Genomic DNA, 17,611 nt, shown 5'->3' on the forward strand with positions numbered 1-17,611 from the left:
CGCCTCGGGGCGCCTGCGCGGCCCGACTGCTGTCCCCGCCCCTCTCCCGTCGATCAAGCGGCTCGCAGCCAATCACCGCGCTCCCTCGCCAGCCCTGCCTGCCGCAGCAGCCAATCAGCGGGGGGAGTGGGCGGGGCGGCGGTGTCCGGGCAACGGCGAGGCGTGCGCGGGGCGGGCGGGCCCTGAGGGGGCTCGGGGCGGCTCCGGGGTGACCGCGATGTTCCCCCGAGCTCGGCAGCTCTCAGCCGGGTCCAGAGGGTGACCTGTGGGTCCATCCCGCTGCCCGTCCTCTCAGCCGCGCGGCCCGATGTTGTTTGTGAGTGGGAGCTGCCTCTGCGGGGACCCGCGGGATTTGGGGTGCCCTGGAAGCTTCTTTCGCTGGGAGCGCGCTTTGTGTGTGTGTGTGATTCTGGAGTCGGGGAGACACTGCACCTGCCGCCTGAATAGCACTAGGTTTGTGCTGTGGTGCCTTAGCAATCGGGCTAGGTAACGAGCTTTTAACTCCTCTGCGTTATTTTTCACAAATATTTCGTTTGTAAATGAATGTGCAGCCTAGGTTGGATCCAAGGCATGTCTGTGGGTTCCTTGTCAACTCCTAACACTCCCTAACACATCTTCAGCTGGAGATGAGGGAAGTGCAGGAGTGTGGATAGTCCTGCATGTCCTTTGTTTCAGTCTTTGCTGAGTTTGAGTTCTCAGTGTTTGGAAGTCAAGGTGCTCCGAGGCCTTTCTGCTCAGGAGATGGCTCAGGAGAGCTGGGGATGCTCAGCCTGGCCATGAAAAGGCTCTGGGGAGACCTTAGTGCATCCCTTCAGTACCTGAATGGGGCGTGTGAGAAGGAGGGAGAGGGACTTTTTACATGGGCAGATAATGATGGGATGAGGGGGAATGGTTTAAGTCTAAAAAAAGAGAGATTTGTGTCAGATATAATGAAGGAACTCTTCCCTTAATTCTTCCTTGTGAGCGTGGGGAGCCCTGGCACAGGCAGGCCAGAGAAACTGTGGCTGCCCCATCCCTGGAATTCTCCCAGGCCAGGTTGGACAGGGCTTGGAGTGACCTGGTCCAGTGGAAGATGAACTGAGGTATTTTTCCAGGAGGCAGAAGGAAAATGTCACTGTTTTCCTTGGGCTCTGAAGAAGGCAGAACTCAACAGAGGAAAGCTCTGCTTGCAGTCATACAGTAGAGAGCTCTATGGGATGTGGTAGCTACTGAATCCCCCATAGCAACACAGGGATGTTGGAGTCATGAGAGCGTGTTGTGACCAATTAAGGGATAGGGAAAATAATTGCTTTAAATTGCCCGAGCCTGATGTCATGGCAGCCAGATATAGACACAGCCCTTGTAGCTCAGTGAGGACGGACTTAGCATGGGTGGCACAGGTTTATTTTTAAGTGGAGGCTGCACTTCACGAGGAGAAACTTAGAGATGATGAATCAGCTGGCAGGGAGGGAATGAGTGTGGGTAGACTTTTCAACTGATAAGCCCTTGAGGCTTGGCTGTGTCATCAGAAGAGAGCCATTAGGACAGCAGTGCTTGACTTGTGGCTCTTTACCTGTTGGTTGCTGTTCAGGTGAGTGTGGCAGGGCTGAGCTCATGTGCCTCTTTCTGCAAGGAAACCAGATCCCTGCCTGTGGGATTTCTTTGTCCAGGACCACAGGAGTTTTCTCAGCATGTTTCTTTCTCTGGGTCCTGATGTGACTATACCAGAGCTTGGCTTTCTACCAAAAATTGCCTCCTGTAGGAGTCAAAACAAGACAAGAGCACACTGTTGTGTTTGTGGCTCCTCAGTGCACCCTGGTCCATCTAAGTTGCAAAGCAGAGACAGTGTTAGCAGAGTTTTGGAACATCTTGTGTTTAGGCTCTCACAAAATTCTGCAAACGTAACCTGCAGGGCATTTGGAAAATATTTTGGGATTCCAAAAGTTGGTTTGGCTGCAGGGAAGTAAATAATGGCAGAGGCTTCCTGTGAGAGAGAAGGGGAAAATAAAGGAGTAGGCAGGAGTGGAAAGTTCTGTGATGCAACAGAAGGACGAGCCAAAAGTGAGCAGTTAAACATAAATTTATATAATGCAGCAGCGTGGCCCAGAGCAGTGTGGTTAGTTGTATACAAATATGTTATGATTTTCTGTCATGGAGATCAAGTGCAACAATGGTATTTTCTGCAGATCTAATCCATTGGTGTTTGCTTTTTTCCACTTATTTTCACTCAACTGGGATTTGATGGTGCAGAAACAAATATATGAGAGGTTATCTCGATACAATTTTTATACAGGTAGTGTACTCTTTCAGCATGGCTCTCTGTAGGGGTTTCAGTGCTGGACCAAACTCTTGGGCGATGGAACTGTCCTGCCAGCATTGCAGGAACCTGTTTGTACCCTACTCTATATATTTATTAAGTTCCACCTTAAAATGAGTTATTGTTTCTCTAAGAGAAGGGGCTGTTCCAGAAATTGGCTTCTGTGATGGCTGGAAGCCTAATTCCCAGCCTAGGTTTATTATTTGGATGTCAGTTGTCACAAACAGAGAAGGACACATTTTAGGGGTTGTTATTATTACGAAAGTGAAAGTTTATAAAGGTCTTGTCACAAATTGCAAGTTTCATTGAGGAAGGGACCTTGGAAGATCACCTTGTCTATCCTTCAGTCCCAAGGCAGATCTAGTGCTGCTGGAGTGATATCTGACATACATTCTCAAATTGTTCTCAACTGATGGGAAGATTCTGCTGCCTCCCTGTCCGACCGAGTCCAGTGCTTGTCTCTCTCCTCTGCTGTTCAGCTTCTGTAAGAGTCACTGCTGTAGGGAACACTGGCTCTCTCCATCTCCACAGCATCCTCTTGCATCTATAAAGACCAGTATCGTGCCTCCCCACTTCTTTTCACATTCCCTCTGAGCTCTGTTACTACCACTCGTGATTCCAGGCTGGCAGTTGGCAGGGAATTCAGAGTAGGATGATGAGCAACGCCAATTTTGATGTGTCTGTGTCTGATAGGTTTACTGGTTTAATCTTTCCCAACTTTCCTTACCATGCCCGCATAACACATTGCACACAGAAAGAAAAAACATTGTCTGGCTGACACACAAGGACATGCCAAGGTTTTACAGGTCCCTGCTGATTTTATATCCTTGGTATCATAAATTAAAAGATTGTGATAAAATTTAGAAGTATCACATACTTCTAGGTGAAGATAGACTCATTTTAATGCTTTTCAAAGTGTCTCCATCATTGTGTTTTCTTGTTTCACTGAGCTGAATGGAAGCTGGGAGTGAGGTAACTGTGCCTTCTTTGACAGAAATACCACCTGTGGCAGACCTGCTCTTTGTTTCCTTCCGAGGAGTAACCAGGCTCATAATTAGGCCTCCAGGGCAGCTATCAAAATTTGGCAATTAAAACCAATTTTTGTAAATAAGGTTAAAACTTTCCCCAACATTATTTGACTGAGCGTGAGAACTAGGGGTGTGACTGTGACCACATGCAAGCTTTGGAGTGGAGTGGCAGATTCCAGGGTTTGTTGTCTGTTTATCCATAATCTTGTGGTTGCTAGAAAAATGAGGAGGAAACAAGGTTGGTTTTCTTTGCTCCTGATATTGCAACGCTGACTGTGCAGTTCAAAAGCAAAGTTATAGCAAATATTCCAATTATCCAGCTTTTAATGAGTAATGCCTGCACTTTGCCAGGCGTTGAGGGCAGGTTTGGATCTTTGCTTTTGGAACAGCAGCAACGTTTCTCATCAATCCTGTTGCTTTCCTCTCACAGCCCTCAGATTTGGAGCAAGGCACTGAGAACCACGAGCAAATTGAGAAGCACGAGGCTGCAAGATGTCGGGGCGGAGCGGGAAGAAGAAAATGTCCAAGCTGTCCCGCTCGAGCAGGGCTGGGGTGATTTTCCCCGTGGGGAGGATGATGCGCTACCTGAAGAAAGGGACCTACAAGTACCGGATCGGGGTCGGAGCGCCGGTGTACATGGCAGCTGTCATAGAGTACCTCGCAGGTAAAGCAAGAAGCTGCTCCTGGAAGTGCTCCTCACACACACAGAAGCCAGGGCTAGCCACGGGATGGGATACAAACATGTGGAGCGCTCCTGGAAAGCGGGCTCTGCAAGGGCAAGATTTGTTGAAATTTGTTTCCTGGAGAGGCTGAGGGTGGAAATTCCTTTAGAGGCATCATGCTTGGTCACTAGCTGGGGGTGTTATTTTTTTATTGCTTTGCAGAGTGAGGAGTAGTTTCTGTCCCAGAGAAAATTTGTATTAATTAAGCTTTTTGATACACTTAAATATGAATAATAGGAGAAAAAAAAAGCAAACCCACCTTGTACTGTTTCTTTGCTTTTTAAGTGAGAAAACTGTTTTGCTGGCTGTGTTTCTCCTTGCAGAACAGTGTCAAAGTATTTTGAAATCTAAAGGTGTTTTTTTTTTAATTTTAAAAACCCTTTTGCTTTGTCTAAGTGTATAAAGAAAGTGTTCCAGGGTTTAAATCTTCCCACACAACCTGAGTTTCCTTTTCCCCACCTTTCTGAAACGGACCTTTGAGGAAGGGGCGGGTGTCCCATGATGATACAATGTACTTTGGTTCTGTACAGAAATATTTCAGAGTGTCCTATGATCATATCTGCCAGGTTTCTTATTCAATTATGGAAAACAGCACTTGAGCAGATTGTTGGGACTCACAGTGCAGAGAGGATTCTGCTTCAGGTTACTTGGGGGTTACAGATCAAGACTGAGGTGCATTAGAGAATCTGTGGGGAGTCACAGCCTGGATGGAATTAGTTGAGTGAGCTGTGTTTCAGGAGTGTAGTTTATTGCCAAGGTGGCATGAAGAAGCTTGCATGAAACCTGGTTGTCCATGCAACAGGTTTTATGTAAATGTTCATGTCTGTTTTACATGTGAAGCTTGTTCGCACTACCAGACAATAAAAGCATTATTTTCTTTCAAAGGTGTGGAGAAAATCTGAGATCTCACTAATAAATTTCACTAATTTTGTGGCTTCACTATTAAAATTAAATTTATCATGAAGCCTAACAGTACCTTGCAAAATTTTCCATGTTTGTACATTCCAGGATAAGAATCAATTTTATTTTTTTTTTCCCTTGAGGCTACTTCTAGAGCTGGAGTGACAAAGTATTGCATGTGTTGAAGAAATCACAGTAACTTTTATAACATAATGTGATGCATTGTGACTCTGCTGACCTTCTGTCTGGAGAGAAATACTTTTTTTTTCTTCTCCTACTCCACAGGGAGATATTTCTAGGATAAACATTTGGAGATGCTTGTTCTGAGCTGTGGCAATTTTTACAAGGTGCAGTAATAAATTGTCAGCAGCACATCTGGTATGTGCAACATTTCAGTGGTGAAGACTGACTTGTGGTCAGCACTGTTTGCCTTTCACCTGAACTAGAACAATGTATGTCTTGGCTCTGCTCCTGGATAGTAAGTGCAGTTTAATTTAAATCATTAATCTGATATCAGCAGATTATGTGTGGGCCTACACTTTGCTTTAGAAAAAAATAAATGAACTTGTAGTCAACCAGGCAAGAAGGTTGCCAGAGGTGTAGGCTGGGAGCCCACATAAATTGTAAGGGAATGCTATTTTCAGCTGCTTGGTTCAGCAGAGAACTCCTGTAATTATTGTGATAGAATGGAGAATGTTTCTGAGCAAACATCTGTTGCTGGTGGATTGTGTTCTTTCCAAACCAAAGTTCCTGTGCTCTGTCCAGGGTTTTGTTTGGAAGTATTACAAAGGTGGAGAGTTCAGTTAAAAAAACCAGTGTTGCAGCATCTAACCCCTCTGATCTAGTTATTCCTAATATTAGGAGTCGATAAAGTCTTTGGTTTTGGGAAGCCTGTAGAAACAAAATAGATTTTTCCAATGGAGTTCTCGAAGGGGGTATTTTATGGCAAATGGCTAAATTTTCTGAACATTATCTGATCTTCCTATTAGAAATGCCATTCTTTTCTCCTGGATTTGCAGCTATGAAATGGTGGTTCCTCGGGATGAAAGGCTGCATGCAAGAGAGCTGCTTCAGACTAAATCTGGGAGGGTGGCAGTAAGGGACTGCCACTTTCTTGCTGTTCCACAGAAGCAGGTCTAACATATTTTTTTTTGTTATGTTAAAACATTCATGAAAACTTCTCTAAACTCCTGAGTGCTTCTCTGTGTTTGAACAGAGATTTGATGCTTTACAAAAGGGGAAGGAAGGGTGGTCTCTGTCAGAGAAATCTGTTGTCTTTGGCCAGGCTCTGACTTTGATAAAACACAGGTTGCTCATGCTCAGCAGAGATTTCTTTGACTTCAACAGTTAAAATCTCTGAAGACTTGGTCCACACTGAACACATTCCAGCCTCTCTCAGCTCCTGGATCATAGCATTGTGGGGAGGCAGTGGTTATGGAAGAAGAATTTTGATGTTAGAGAACGAGGCAGGGATTGGTCTGGCTAGTGGGGAGAGCTGGACTGATGACCCATAGGCAAATAAATGGTGAGGAGTGTCCAAATATCCTGCCAGGAAGCTGGAAAGCGAGTTGAAAAAATAGGAAATAGGGCAAGGATTGGATAGAGGGGGTGCTGGTAATGAAGAGCCTGGGCAGGAATACTGAGCCTGAGTAGGCAGGAGAAATGGTGACTGCCCAGGAAAGGCTACTGAGACAGAAGCCTTGGTGTGGATTGCCAGGGAAAGGAGATTGGGCTGTACAACTGTGGGGAAGAAAGTCCTGGCTGGGATAGGGGCAAGGTGGATGAGGCTGGGAGGATCAAACAGGAGCAGAACCACCTGAGTGCCTGCATTCCTCCAGGGCCTGGCATGCACCAGCAGATCTCTGTGAGTTACCAGTCCGGCGTGGTCTGTTGTTGGCCTGAGCACTGAGCCTCGTGGCTGGCATCATCCAGAGGGTGCATGTACATCTGGAGCATCCTCACTCCTGCTTTATGAGGCTGAGACTGCTGTTTGGCTGTGGTATGTGTTCTGTGTCACAAGCTACTAGACCCCTGTTTTTTTCCTTTGTAAGCAGGATTGATCATGGCAGCACCTCACAGCCATTATCACCCCCAAATCTGCACTTTGCCTTATCAACCCCATCATTAAAATGGCAGCAAACCCCACAGTGTAGAGATGGTGGAATCTCAGGAAGAGGTACTTTTACCTCAACTGATCAGCTAATGTAAAGATCTCCTCACTGTTCTAAACCTTTCTTTTTAATTGCTTTATGCTCTTTTACATTTTGGGCTTGAAAAATGATACTGTAAAACTGCAGCTTAATTCCTGTCCAGAAAGTTGTGTTTGCTGAAGCAAGGTTGAGTTCCACTGGCTTCAGAGTTAAAATTCTGTGAAAAAATTGGCCTGAGTCCCATCTGATTGATGGATTTTGCAACAGTCTCATGCTCTGAGTGTGCACAGAGCTGACTGCAGGCACAGCCACCTAAATCAAACATCAACTGCATATGTCCTACAGGGCATCTTCCCAAAAAGTAGGCAGAGAATAACAGAAGCCCCTTGATGAGGAAGCACAAGTCATGTCATGTGTGCTGGCCAGAGGAATTTATGGAAGATCTCAATGGAAAAACCATCCTCTCTAGATTAGGGCAGAGCACAACAGCAGCAAAGGCTTCCTCCCTTCACAGGAATCACCTGGAATACTCTTCTGCTTGTGGTCATCTGCCTGCAGACACAAATCCAACAGATAGTTTTCCACCTGCAAATGGAGGACTAAGGACTCTACCATCAATAGATTTCTGCAGAGTAAAGGCATTACTGGTAGATTTTTTTGTAGTAGTGTAACAGGAGCTGACAGAATTTCTCCTGAGGGGGAGGTGGAAAACAAGACAACCTGTATGAAATCTTTCCAATTTGCTATCAGTAATTCTCATGGGCCTTTCTTAGCAGTCCACTTTCCCAGAAGCTCAGCTGAACAAAAACCTTTGGCCTGGCTAGGATGCTTTAGTTCCCGACATTTCAAATCTGCTGATCCATCAGCTAAAGAAACCTCTTTTTTCCTGTGTGTCACAGGATGACAAGATGTAATCCCATTCAGGCCATAGTTTGGCTGCAGCTCGTCTCTGCTGGAAGAGAGTTATGTTCTTTCTGAAGATGCCTGGATTTGAAGTTAAGCTTCTGATGTGGAGCCATCTTTGTGGGTTTTGACTCTTGCAGGAAGCAGTGTTATTTGAGATTTCAATGTAAATTCTTCATGGCTGTGCTTAGAGCACAGAAAGTAAAACCAACTTATGGCTGAGAATATCAAGATGCCCACTTCCAAGAGAGCTTGTTATGGCGTAGGACTTTATTATAGGACCTGTATTCTCAGACTAGTCCTTTTAGAATTTAGGTAACCTCAGCTGTTAAGAAATTTCTGCTTGAGATGTAAAGCAGTTTCTTTAGGGATCTGCTATGGTCAGGAGAGTGTGTGATAACTGAAGCCTCCAGTTTTGACACTGTATTTTGTAAATGCCATTTTTTATTCTTAAGATGATGAGCCCCTGCCTCCAGCATTAGAAAAAATATGCATAGAAACCTTCATTAGAAGGAGGTAAGGCAATCATTTACCTATGCAAATATTTGGCATCCCTTGGTAAGTCATGTACATATTCCGCAATCTGCCTACATCTCCTCTGCCTTGGATTCCCTTCTTCCCAGTGTCCTGTGATGGATGGCTGGCATTTGAGTGTTCTGCCTTTTTTGCTCTTAACATTAGGCAGAGGACTAAGAGTGCACCATCAGGATGCTGCTGGCCAAAGGACCCAAACCTGGGGCAGTGGGGTGAGCACACAGGTAGCAGGATGTGCCTGTTGTTGGCACACCTGAAAGAACTTCAGTTCTCACACAGGTAAGTATGTATTGGTTTTTGGATTTATTTTTTTTTCCCCCCGATGCAATTTTCCTCTGCTGTCAGCACACATCTGCAAAACCCACTGGAGGAGCCTGGGTCTCTTTTCTTGCTCTTTGCTGGTCTGCACAATGGATGGAATCTGTTCCTGCTGTCTGCTGCTGCATTAGCTCTGCTGGCAGAGGTCTGGGAGAGGGTCTGACATTTCCAGCCCCATGGGGGTGTATATAGCTAGATTATGTGAGATCTCTTTTCAGTTTCCTCCTTTAAAATCCAGGACGGACTAGGAAATGCTGGAACTGAGAGGTTCCTGCCCTAACTTTTACAGTTCACTGTGAATATGTGTATAAATTAAAAAAAACCAAACAACAGACTTCTAAATTTCCAACATTCAGTTAAATATGTATGCTGCATAGTAGTGAAAACTGGAAGACAAGTTTGTAGTTTTGTTATTCTGAGTGGAATTGAAAGCTTGTATTTTTCCCATGAGCCAGAGCTAAGCCTCATGTTGAAATCATTTGGATTTTAGCCAAATATTATTCCACTAGATTTTTCATTAAACTCCTTCTGTTTGTAATAGGTATAGTTCTTTCTGTAGTTTGTAAAAAGGAGTAGGATATAATTAAGACATCAATAAGTTATCAATAGGATACTGATTTGCTGTAATTTTCATATTCCTGTTAGTGACAAACGCCAACACAAACCCAAAACCCAGACGACAGGGACACTGTATACTTCTAAAATGAAACAAAGTGTAAATATGATTTTTAGGAGTAATTGGAGGAAAAAATATTCCTGTCTCCTTCCTTCTCAGTGTTTCAGTAGAGTTCTTATATGAGAAATAACTTCTGAGTAGAGGCCAAGCTATGTAAGCTAATGAATTATACTGATTGCTACAGTCCAAATAAACTTAGGAAGATGTGTCTGTATTTCTGTAATAATTAGTAAAAGCTCAGTGGCTTTGGTTACAGTATAAATGTTACTGCTAATTTAGAGAAACTACCTTTGAAGTGACCTCCTGTTCTTCGAGATGTAGAAGGACCCTTCTATCAATATTTCATCCATTGAAGCTCTCACGTTGTCTCTGCTTGCATCTGAGTCAAACCTTTCATATCTTGTTCTGAAATGAAGCTTCTCACAGATTTTCAGTGCCCTTTAATGCAGAATTCCAGCAGTGCCTGGCTAGTGTGTTGGCTTTCCAAGTATTTCTTCAAATGCACCTCAGTCTTCATCTTCCCTGGTCCTGAGAATCCTTGCTGTTTGTCAGAGCTGTCTGTTCCAGGTTGGGGTTTTCACTGCATGCTTGACTGTTCTGTTGTCACAGGGCTGCTGATAAAGTTTGGACTGCTGATGTACATTTTTAGGGTTTTTTCCTGCATTTTTGAAAGAGAATTCTGACTTGAGACTCTTAAAAGAAATTATGTGAACCAAGCTTAGCATGTTTTCTCCTTTAGGGAATTAGGAAGGACAAATGAATTTATTTAAATTTACAGATATATTGAGTGGGGTTTGATTTTTGTCTTTCTTTAGCAAGAACCCTTTAAATCTGGAAACATCCCTGAAAAGGTAAATGGATATTAAGAAGCAGTGCAAAATGTGTATGCAGCATCTACCTGAGCTGCATTTTTGTTACTGGTTTTTATCTTGATGTGTTACAGCCGAAATCCTGGAGTTGGCAGGAAACGCGGCGCGGGACAACAAGAAAGGAAGGATTGCCCCCAGACACATCCTCCTGGCAGTTGCAAATGATGAGGAACTGAATCAGGTGCCTGTTTACATTTTGGTGCTGGAGTTTGGTGTGCTTGAGTGAAGCTGCTACCAGGCAAGGTTAGAAACAGCTTAGTCTGAGATACGAGATCGCAGTTACCGGAACAGAAGACTGCGCCCTCTTAAGTAAAAGCAAACAAAAACAAAAGTTCTGAGACACCTCCTCTTAAATCTTAAATATGATAAGATACCTTATCTTAATCATAAATAATTTTATGGACATAAACTTTAGTTCTCCTTAGCCTATGAATTCTGTTGAAATGAGAAGTCTTGATGCTTCCCTTTTTCTTCAGGGATATTCAGTACTTAAAGAAAATGTGTAAGACCTTTTCCCAAAAGCTGTAGTAATGTGTGTTTTCTGTTATACTGGCTGTGAGGCCCATATTGGGTAGGGATCTGGCTCAGTCTCTGCTATTGCTGCCTTCCTGTCTGTTTGCCCAAACTGTGGTTTTCAACACTTGACTCCCAGGATCACTTGTGGGATCACTTCTGCTAAACTTGTTGAGTGAGGACAGAGATCACAGAATGGGCTGCAGATTGTACTATTCAGGGCTGTTGAAAAGGTTCAGTCAGCATCAGATATCTCCTCTGTATGAAGATGGATGATCTCATCCACATTTTGAATACTCCTGCACTTAATATGACTGCTCTAAATAATGAAAATGTGGTGCCCATGAAGTCGTGTGGCTCTGTTTCCAGTCAAGTGGAGTAAAAATTCAAAACAGGCCAGAAAAGGAAGTATGTTAACACTACCAGCCCTTTCCTAGCTCTGTGTTTCTGGTCAGTAACCTGTGAACTGGGATCTAGATCCAGTGTTGTCTCTTAGGAATTAGCCAGACTTTGTCCTCTATGTGGTACCACGGCCCATTCCTGTTGTTTGCCTCTGCAAAGCAGGTCTTTGGAGCTTTTCCTTGCTTTCACTGCATCTGTTTCCCTGCAGAGAGAAAAATACCTTTTCTTTTGTTTCCCTGCCAGAGAGATCTGCATCGAGTCCTCCTCTGAGCAGGGCTGTGGTGCAGTACATTTTTTAAGTAGCCCACAGACACTCTTCTTCCTTTACCCTTATGCACTGCTTGTGAGTCACCAAGGACAGGTTCTCACTAAGACTGGCACTGGAAAGGGTAACAGAATTCTGCAGGATGTGCTGGCTGACCTGCCAAGCTCCTTGTTATTGTGGATTTTCTCCTTAATGGTTTTTTGGTGGTGCAGACTTAAGAGGATCTGTAATCTGCTTCCATACACTGCTTCTCCTTACAGTTGCTCAAAGGTGTGACTATTGCAAGTGGAGGTGTCCTGCCCAGAATTCAGCCTGAGCTTCTAGCCAAGAAACGGGGTGCCAAAGGCAAGTCTGAGACCATCCTTTCCCCTGCTCCTGAGAAGAAGGGGAGGAAATCCATGGTGACCAAAAAGAGTGGGAAGAAGGCAAAATCTACCAAGGCCCGGACGTCCAAAAAGGTAAGCACGGGGCAGGTATGGATTCTGTGTCACCCTCTGCAGTATTTTCTTGATAATTGTGTGGAATCTCTTCCCTCCACACTAACTCTGTGGCAGTGAACCCTTTTAAAATAAAGGAAGCTGTGTTCTAAAACATTTTCTACTAGAGATATTATGCCTTCAGCCTTGTACAGTTACTGGGCTGCTGTTAAAGATTTTTCACTGTCCAGAGAAGTTGTCCTGACATGGAACATCAGTGTCATTGTGACAAACTCTTTGTTTCATGTGTTCTTAGCTGTGCTGTTGTTGGTGATTTTTGAAAGAAGAATAAATCAATCAGAACTTGACCACTGCACTTTCCCTTAGGGTTGCCCATCCTCTATCACTATCCAAAACAGATTAATTTGATAAAGCAGTAACCCAGGTCAGTGCTCTTGGTTTGTCATTCTAGAGCATGCACCTTGAAAAACTGCTGCTGAGTTTTTCATTGGGTAGGTTTAAATGATATCAAGCTTTGACTTGAACTTTTAAAACTTGGATTAAGCACATTTTTCTGGAGGCCTCAAAGTTTTAATACAGTTCCATAGCTGATGATATACAGAAACAGCCTTCAAAAAGAAAACAGGGCTGCTTAATGGCACCTTTAATTGGATGCCTCTGTGTATTGATCTCAGCTACCACCTTACTTTGAATTGTGCACATGCAGAGTTTGGACTTGTTAGGAGGTGGTAGCTTCTTGACATAGCTTAAAGCAAATATTGAGAGATGTGAGGAGATGCTCTTTTAGCCCTCTGTGGCTGGTAGGTTTGCTGCTCCTGGAGGCAAGCTGTAAGAAGGCTTTATAACTTAATAACTGAGACTTAAAAATTTGTTTTTCAGATCACAAAGTTGTTTTTTTCTTCAAATTGGAGCATTTGGCTGGGTTACTAAGTGACTAAATTTGATTTAATATGAGGTTCTGCTCCGTTAGCAACGAAAATAAACTAACACATGCCCACCCATATAAATACAACCTTAATTGTCAGTAAATCTACAGATGGGTGTGGGTGCCCTGCCTCTGAATGTGACAACAAAAGTATGTAAGGACTCAGATGAACCACTGATTTAGCATTATATAAACAGTGCAGATCTCTGTTGTTACATAATCTTAGGGGATTACAAGGCTATGAGTAATGTATTGATCTGAGAAGATAAGATTTGTAGTAAGTTATTAAATCTCTCCATTGTTGATAATGTTAGATGTTGATAATTTTGTTTCCTTTGAGAAGTCTTGCTTTTTTTTTTTCCTCCCATCAAATAGAACAAACAAAAGGACAATGAAAAAGAAGGAGCTTCAAATTCAACAACTGAAGATGGACCTGGGGATGGTTTCACTATCTTGTCCTCCAAGAGCCTTGTGCCAGGACAGAAGGTAATAAAGAGCAATAACAGACTGGGGCTTAGCATGAAGGGAAGGATGCTTTTCTCTTAAACCAAAACATTTCCAAAATCTGCCTTTTTTTTCCTTCAATTTGTGATGTTAGAACACCAGTTTTCTAGCAATAACTTCCTCTGGAGCAAACTCCCAAGTTGTGGGGAAATCACCAAATAATCTGAGTGGTGTGCAAATTAATTAATTGAAAGCTAAAAGTCAGAATGACACATACTGAACAGAATAAAATAACTGGTCTCTGAAAGACGGAGTCCAGCCTTCTTTCACTTCAGCTTTTTGGTGTGGAAATGACTTTGCACTTGGACTACTGTTTATTTTTCCCTCCCCCCTCATTATTACTTTTCAGCTTTCTCTGACACAGAGTGACATCAGCCATATTGGCTCCATGAAAGTAGAAGGCATCGTTCACCCTACAACTGCTGAAATAGACCTCAAGGAGGAAATAGGTGAGGCTCTGTACATGCAGAAAAAACACACCTAGGGCTGGAACAGTAGCTGGACTACTGGCTGCCTGCTGAGATCCCATCCTGTTTCATCCCAATCTACCCCAGGCCATAAAACATCACTTACAGCTTCTGAAAATCAGGCTGGATCTGTAGAACAGGCTAATCACTAATTTGTCTTCTTTTAATGACAAGCAAAACACAGATAATTTGTTGAAGAAGCACATGAGCAGCAAAGGTGTAAATAATTATTATTGAGGGGTTTATTGGCTTATTTTTACATTTGCATCTGAAGATTGCATTGAAAAATTGTATATTAATAACACTTCTAACTATGACTTTCATTGTAGGATGTTACATAATTTAGAAATACTCATATACAAAGCCTGATACTGCTCATGTAAAATAAGGAAATACTGTTATTACAAATATGGAAATTTAAGCAGGAGGGTGGTGAAAAGCTATTCAGTCAGTCACACAGGGGCACAGAATCTAGTAGCAGCTTTTTGGATCATTGTTTTTTAGTCATCAAGACCTTCACTGGCATCCCAGCTGTGTTTGTTTCAGTAAGTAGCAGGGTTTGTATGTTGGGTTAATTTTGGAGGCCAAAAGCCTGAGTCCTGAAAATCCCACTCCACACTATTTTAGCCATGAGTCCAAGTAAATAGCATTCTTACAGATATTTATATTAATGTAATTTCCAGTAGCAGCATCCAGGGCTCTTCAAAACCATGAAAAGTAAACTTTAGCTGTGTCTAGGCAGAGTGGTAAACATAAAAATCAGGTGCTGCTGATAGAGGGAAGGAGGATAGTGTGTGTACAGTGTTCTTTTAAGTAATGTAGACTTGTTTTTCCACAATGATACTCTGAAGCCAAGGCCTTTTGCACTGTGTCCTTGCAGGCAAAGCACTGGAAAAGGCTGGAGGCAAAGAGTTTTTGGAAACAGTGAAAGAGCTTCGCAAATCTCAAGGACCTTTGGAAGTTGCTGAAGGTAAAAAGGATACTCTGCTCTCTTTTGGACATGGCTCATTTTGCATGTTCTTTTCTCTGGACATTCTGATCTGTTCCTGTGTTGTGTGTGTTTGCTTATGTGATGTAAATGTTCCCTAAAAGCTGTTGCTGATATGGGCAGCCTGCTGAGAGGGGAAAAAAAGGAAGAACAGGGTACCTTTGTGCTGTGTATATCCTGTCTTTAGACTGATCCATTTGTCTTAGGCAATTTCTATCCATGGGAATCCAAAAATTAAGGAAAACTTTCCTGCCCTGTTTGTACAGCAGCCTTAGTGAGAATCAGAAACAGCTCTCAGCCTAACATATGAGGTGTAGGAAACATTAGGGACACTTCATAAATTATTCTCATTTATGCATATTTGATGAATGTATATAACCCAAATAATAACTTTACTTTCAACACAAATGAAGATGTGATATGAGCTGCAAAACTGGCACGCTTTTAGGAAGAGCAATTGCTCAGATACTGCATTATTAGAATGCAGATTCTACTTTATTAGAAGAGCTCCCTTCAAGGGTTTACACATTTGTAGCAGGGAATAGTTTGGGACCTGAGATTGTGCTTCCTTTGTGGACAGATTCAATAAATTGAAGGTGTCTGGAAGACAGATGGAGAAAAGTTACAATATGTCTTATTTGGCTTAGTATCTCTATACCCCAAAGAAATAAATGCTTTAAATAGTCTAGTTTTGGAAAATTCCTAATTGAGTAGCCTAGTTTTATAATCTGAAATAATAGAGAAATTTTTATACAAGGTAATTTTCTTCACTTTGATATCACATCAAATTTATATGCCATAAAATCAAAGTAAACTACTTTTCTCTGTCAACATCACTACCTAACTAGAAGATAGACTCCTTTTTGTACTATTAAGACAGCTGGTTAAAATTTAAGTAGCACAGAATTCCTTGCAACAGAATTCCCCTGTGATGGAGAACAACTGAATACATCCAGGATTTTCATCCTTGGGCTAATTCCATCCTGCACAGCTAATTTCAGAGTGTTTAACCTGAGATTACCAAGACAACTCAGACTTTCGGTAGTGCTGATGGTGACAATTGCAACAAAAGCAAACTGATGCCATGCTGTAAACTCTGCAGGAGAGATATTACACTTTCTGAAAAATTAACCTGAGATTCCTAACTGGACATAACCGGTGGGGACTTTTAACAAACAACTTTGATTTTCATGTCCTTGTCTGAAATTACTCAGCTGTGGAGTGGGTCAAAATATTACTCCCCAGCACTCTGAAGTTATAAAGATGATGGTGATTAGGAGGATGATGATGTAGGGTATTTGTGCAAAGCACTCAGTGACAGCACTGCAGAAATGTCTGTGGGGATTACTGATACTGTGTTGAGGGTGAGGTTTTTGTACTTTGCATAAAACAAGCTCGGAGACCGTGCTGAATGAGAGAGCTAAAAACCATTATCGAGTCTAACCAAATGAGCCCTGGGTTCTTTGGTCTCCAAAGAAATAAAAATTGATCACAAAAGGAATGATGAGACAGGTTATGATTGCAAGCGAGCCGTTGCGGTGTAATTTTAATCCCAAATGTATTTCTTTGGAGAGGTGATGTAATTAAGAAGGTACATTGGGTTGAGAGGTCATTGCAGGGCGGTTTCTGTTCCAAACTAAATGTTATATTTTCATTTGTGTTAGCTGCACTCACTCAGTCTAGCGGCCTAGCAGCAAAGTTTGTCATCCACTGTCACATCCCACAGTGGGGCTCGGACAAGTGTGAAGAGCAGCTCGAGGAGACTGTCAAGAACTGCTTAACAGCTGCAGAAGACAAGAAGTTGAAGTCTGTGGCTTTCCCCCCGTTTCCCAGCGGCAGGTAGGACTCCCTGTGTCAGGTAGCAGAGCTGGAATTGGCTCTCAGAGCTGCTGCTGTGCCAGAGAGGCGCCCTCTGCTCTGTGACCCTGCCTCTGCTGCTGCCATCTGACAGAGCTGCTCCAGTGGAATCCAGCCTGAAGTGCAGTGCTTGCAGGAAACTGCCAGAGAGCCTTTGTAAAGAGAAATTAGCCAACCCACAGGAGAGCTGAGTGGGCTTGCTGTGTTTTCTATTGCTAGGCAGTCATTTTCATTCTTCTGTACCACCCTGGGTTTTGTGTCCCTTCATTCTGCTGTGGGGAGTCTTATTAAACCTGCATTTGTACTAATAAGATTATACCAGCATGATACTGAAGGCAGGTAGCAGTGATGCCACCTGAGCTACGTGGATGTGGGGTGTTCACTTAAGCACTCCTGATAACAGATATTTAAAAGACTTGTCCCACAAAACATCTCTTTCAGAAGAAAATCTCTTTCTCAAATGTAGTTCTGCTTTCAAAAGGGAAAACTGTTAAACCAAGTGTGAAGCCACACATTTCTTTCTCAATAACTAGCAAGTAGAATGTGCTTGACTAAGAAATCTACAGTATTTATAATTTTCTTTTTTTTTTTCTTTTAAATCTCTTTTTAAATCAACAGTTTGTTGGTCTCTGATGACAAAAAAATCTGACACAAGCCCTGCTATCTGCAGCAGCTGTTATTTTTGTGTTAGAGCTCATGTTCCTTTATTTTGAAATTTATCCACTGATTTTGGTAGTAGTGCCCAAAGAAAGGAGCACACAGTCCAGTCCAGTTGTGTTGGCCTGACAGTGAATAAATTGAAAATAAAACTGCATTTGATCAGTGAAATCACCACACATCACTAAATACACAGGAGG

The 17,611-nt window shown here is 42.8% G+C and overlaps 1 protein-coding gene across 40 annotated transcripts in view; it reads left to right on the plus strand.

Annotated features, from left to right (window-relative positions):
• MACROH2A2 (macroH2A.2 histone) overlaps positions 1-17,611 on the plus strand; it is a 29,778-nt gene that overhangs the window by 998 nt on the left and 11,169 nt on the right. For 15 of the 40 annotated variants that reach the window (XR_015290000.1, XR_015290012.1, XR_015290019.1 and 12 more), the window contains exons 1-8: positions 121-316; positions 3,755-3,988; positions 10,471-10,577; positions 11,837-12,034; positions 13,314-13,424; positions 13,792-13,891; positions 14,790-14,879; positions 16,562-16,736. Coding sequence is in view for 7 of the 40 variants with exons in the window: in XM_086900244.1 (XP_086756370.1) it covers positions 3,817-3,988; positions 10,471-10,577; positions 11,837-12,034; positions 13,314-13,424; positions 13,792-13,891; positions 14,790-14,879; positions 16,562-16,736 (953 nt within the window). In the remaining 33 variants the exon portion in view is untranslated. Of the gene's footprint in view, positions 1-120; positions 487-3,754; positions 3,989-10,470; positions 10,578-11,836; positions 12,035-13,313; positions 13,425-13,791; positions 13,892-14,789; positions 14,880-16,561; positions 16,737-17,611 lie in introns of those variants that run through there. The other 25 variants (XR_015289996.1, XR_015289998.1, XR_015290009.1 and 22 more) reach the window with 3 other exon arrangements.

Source organism: Cyanistes caeruleus, chromosome 8 (assembly GCF_971803275.1).
Source record: "Cyanistes caeruleus chromosome 8, bCyaCae1.hap1.1, whole genome shotgun sequence".
NCBI classification, from domain to species: Eukaryota; Metazoa; Chordata; class Aves; order Passeriformes; family Paridae; genus Cyanistes; species Cyanistes caeruleus.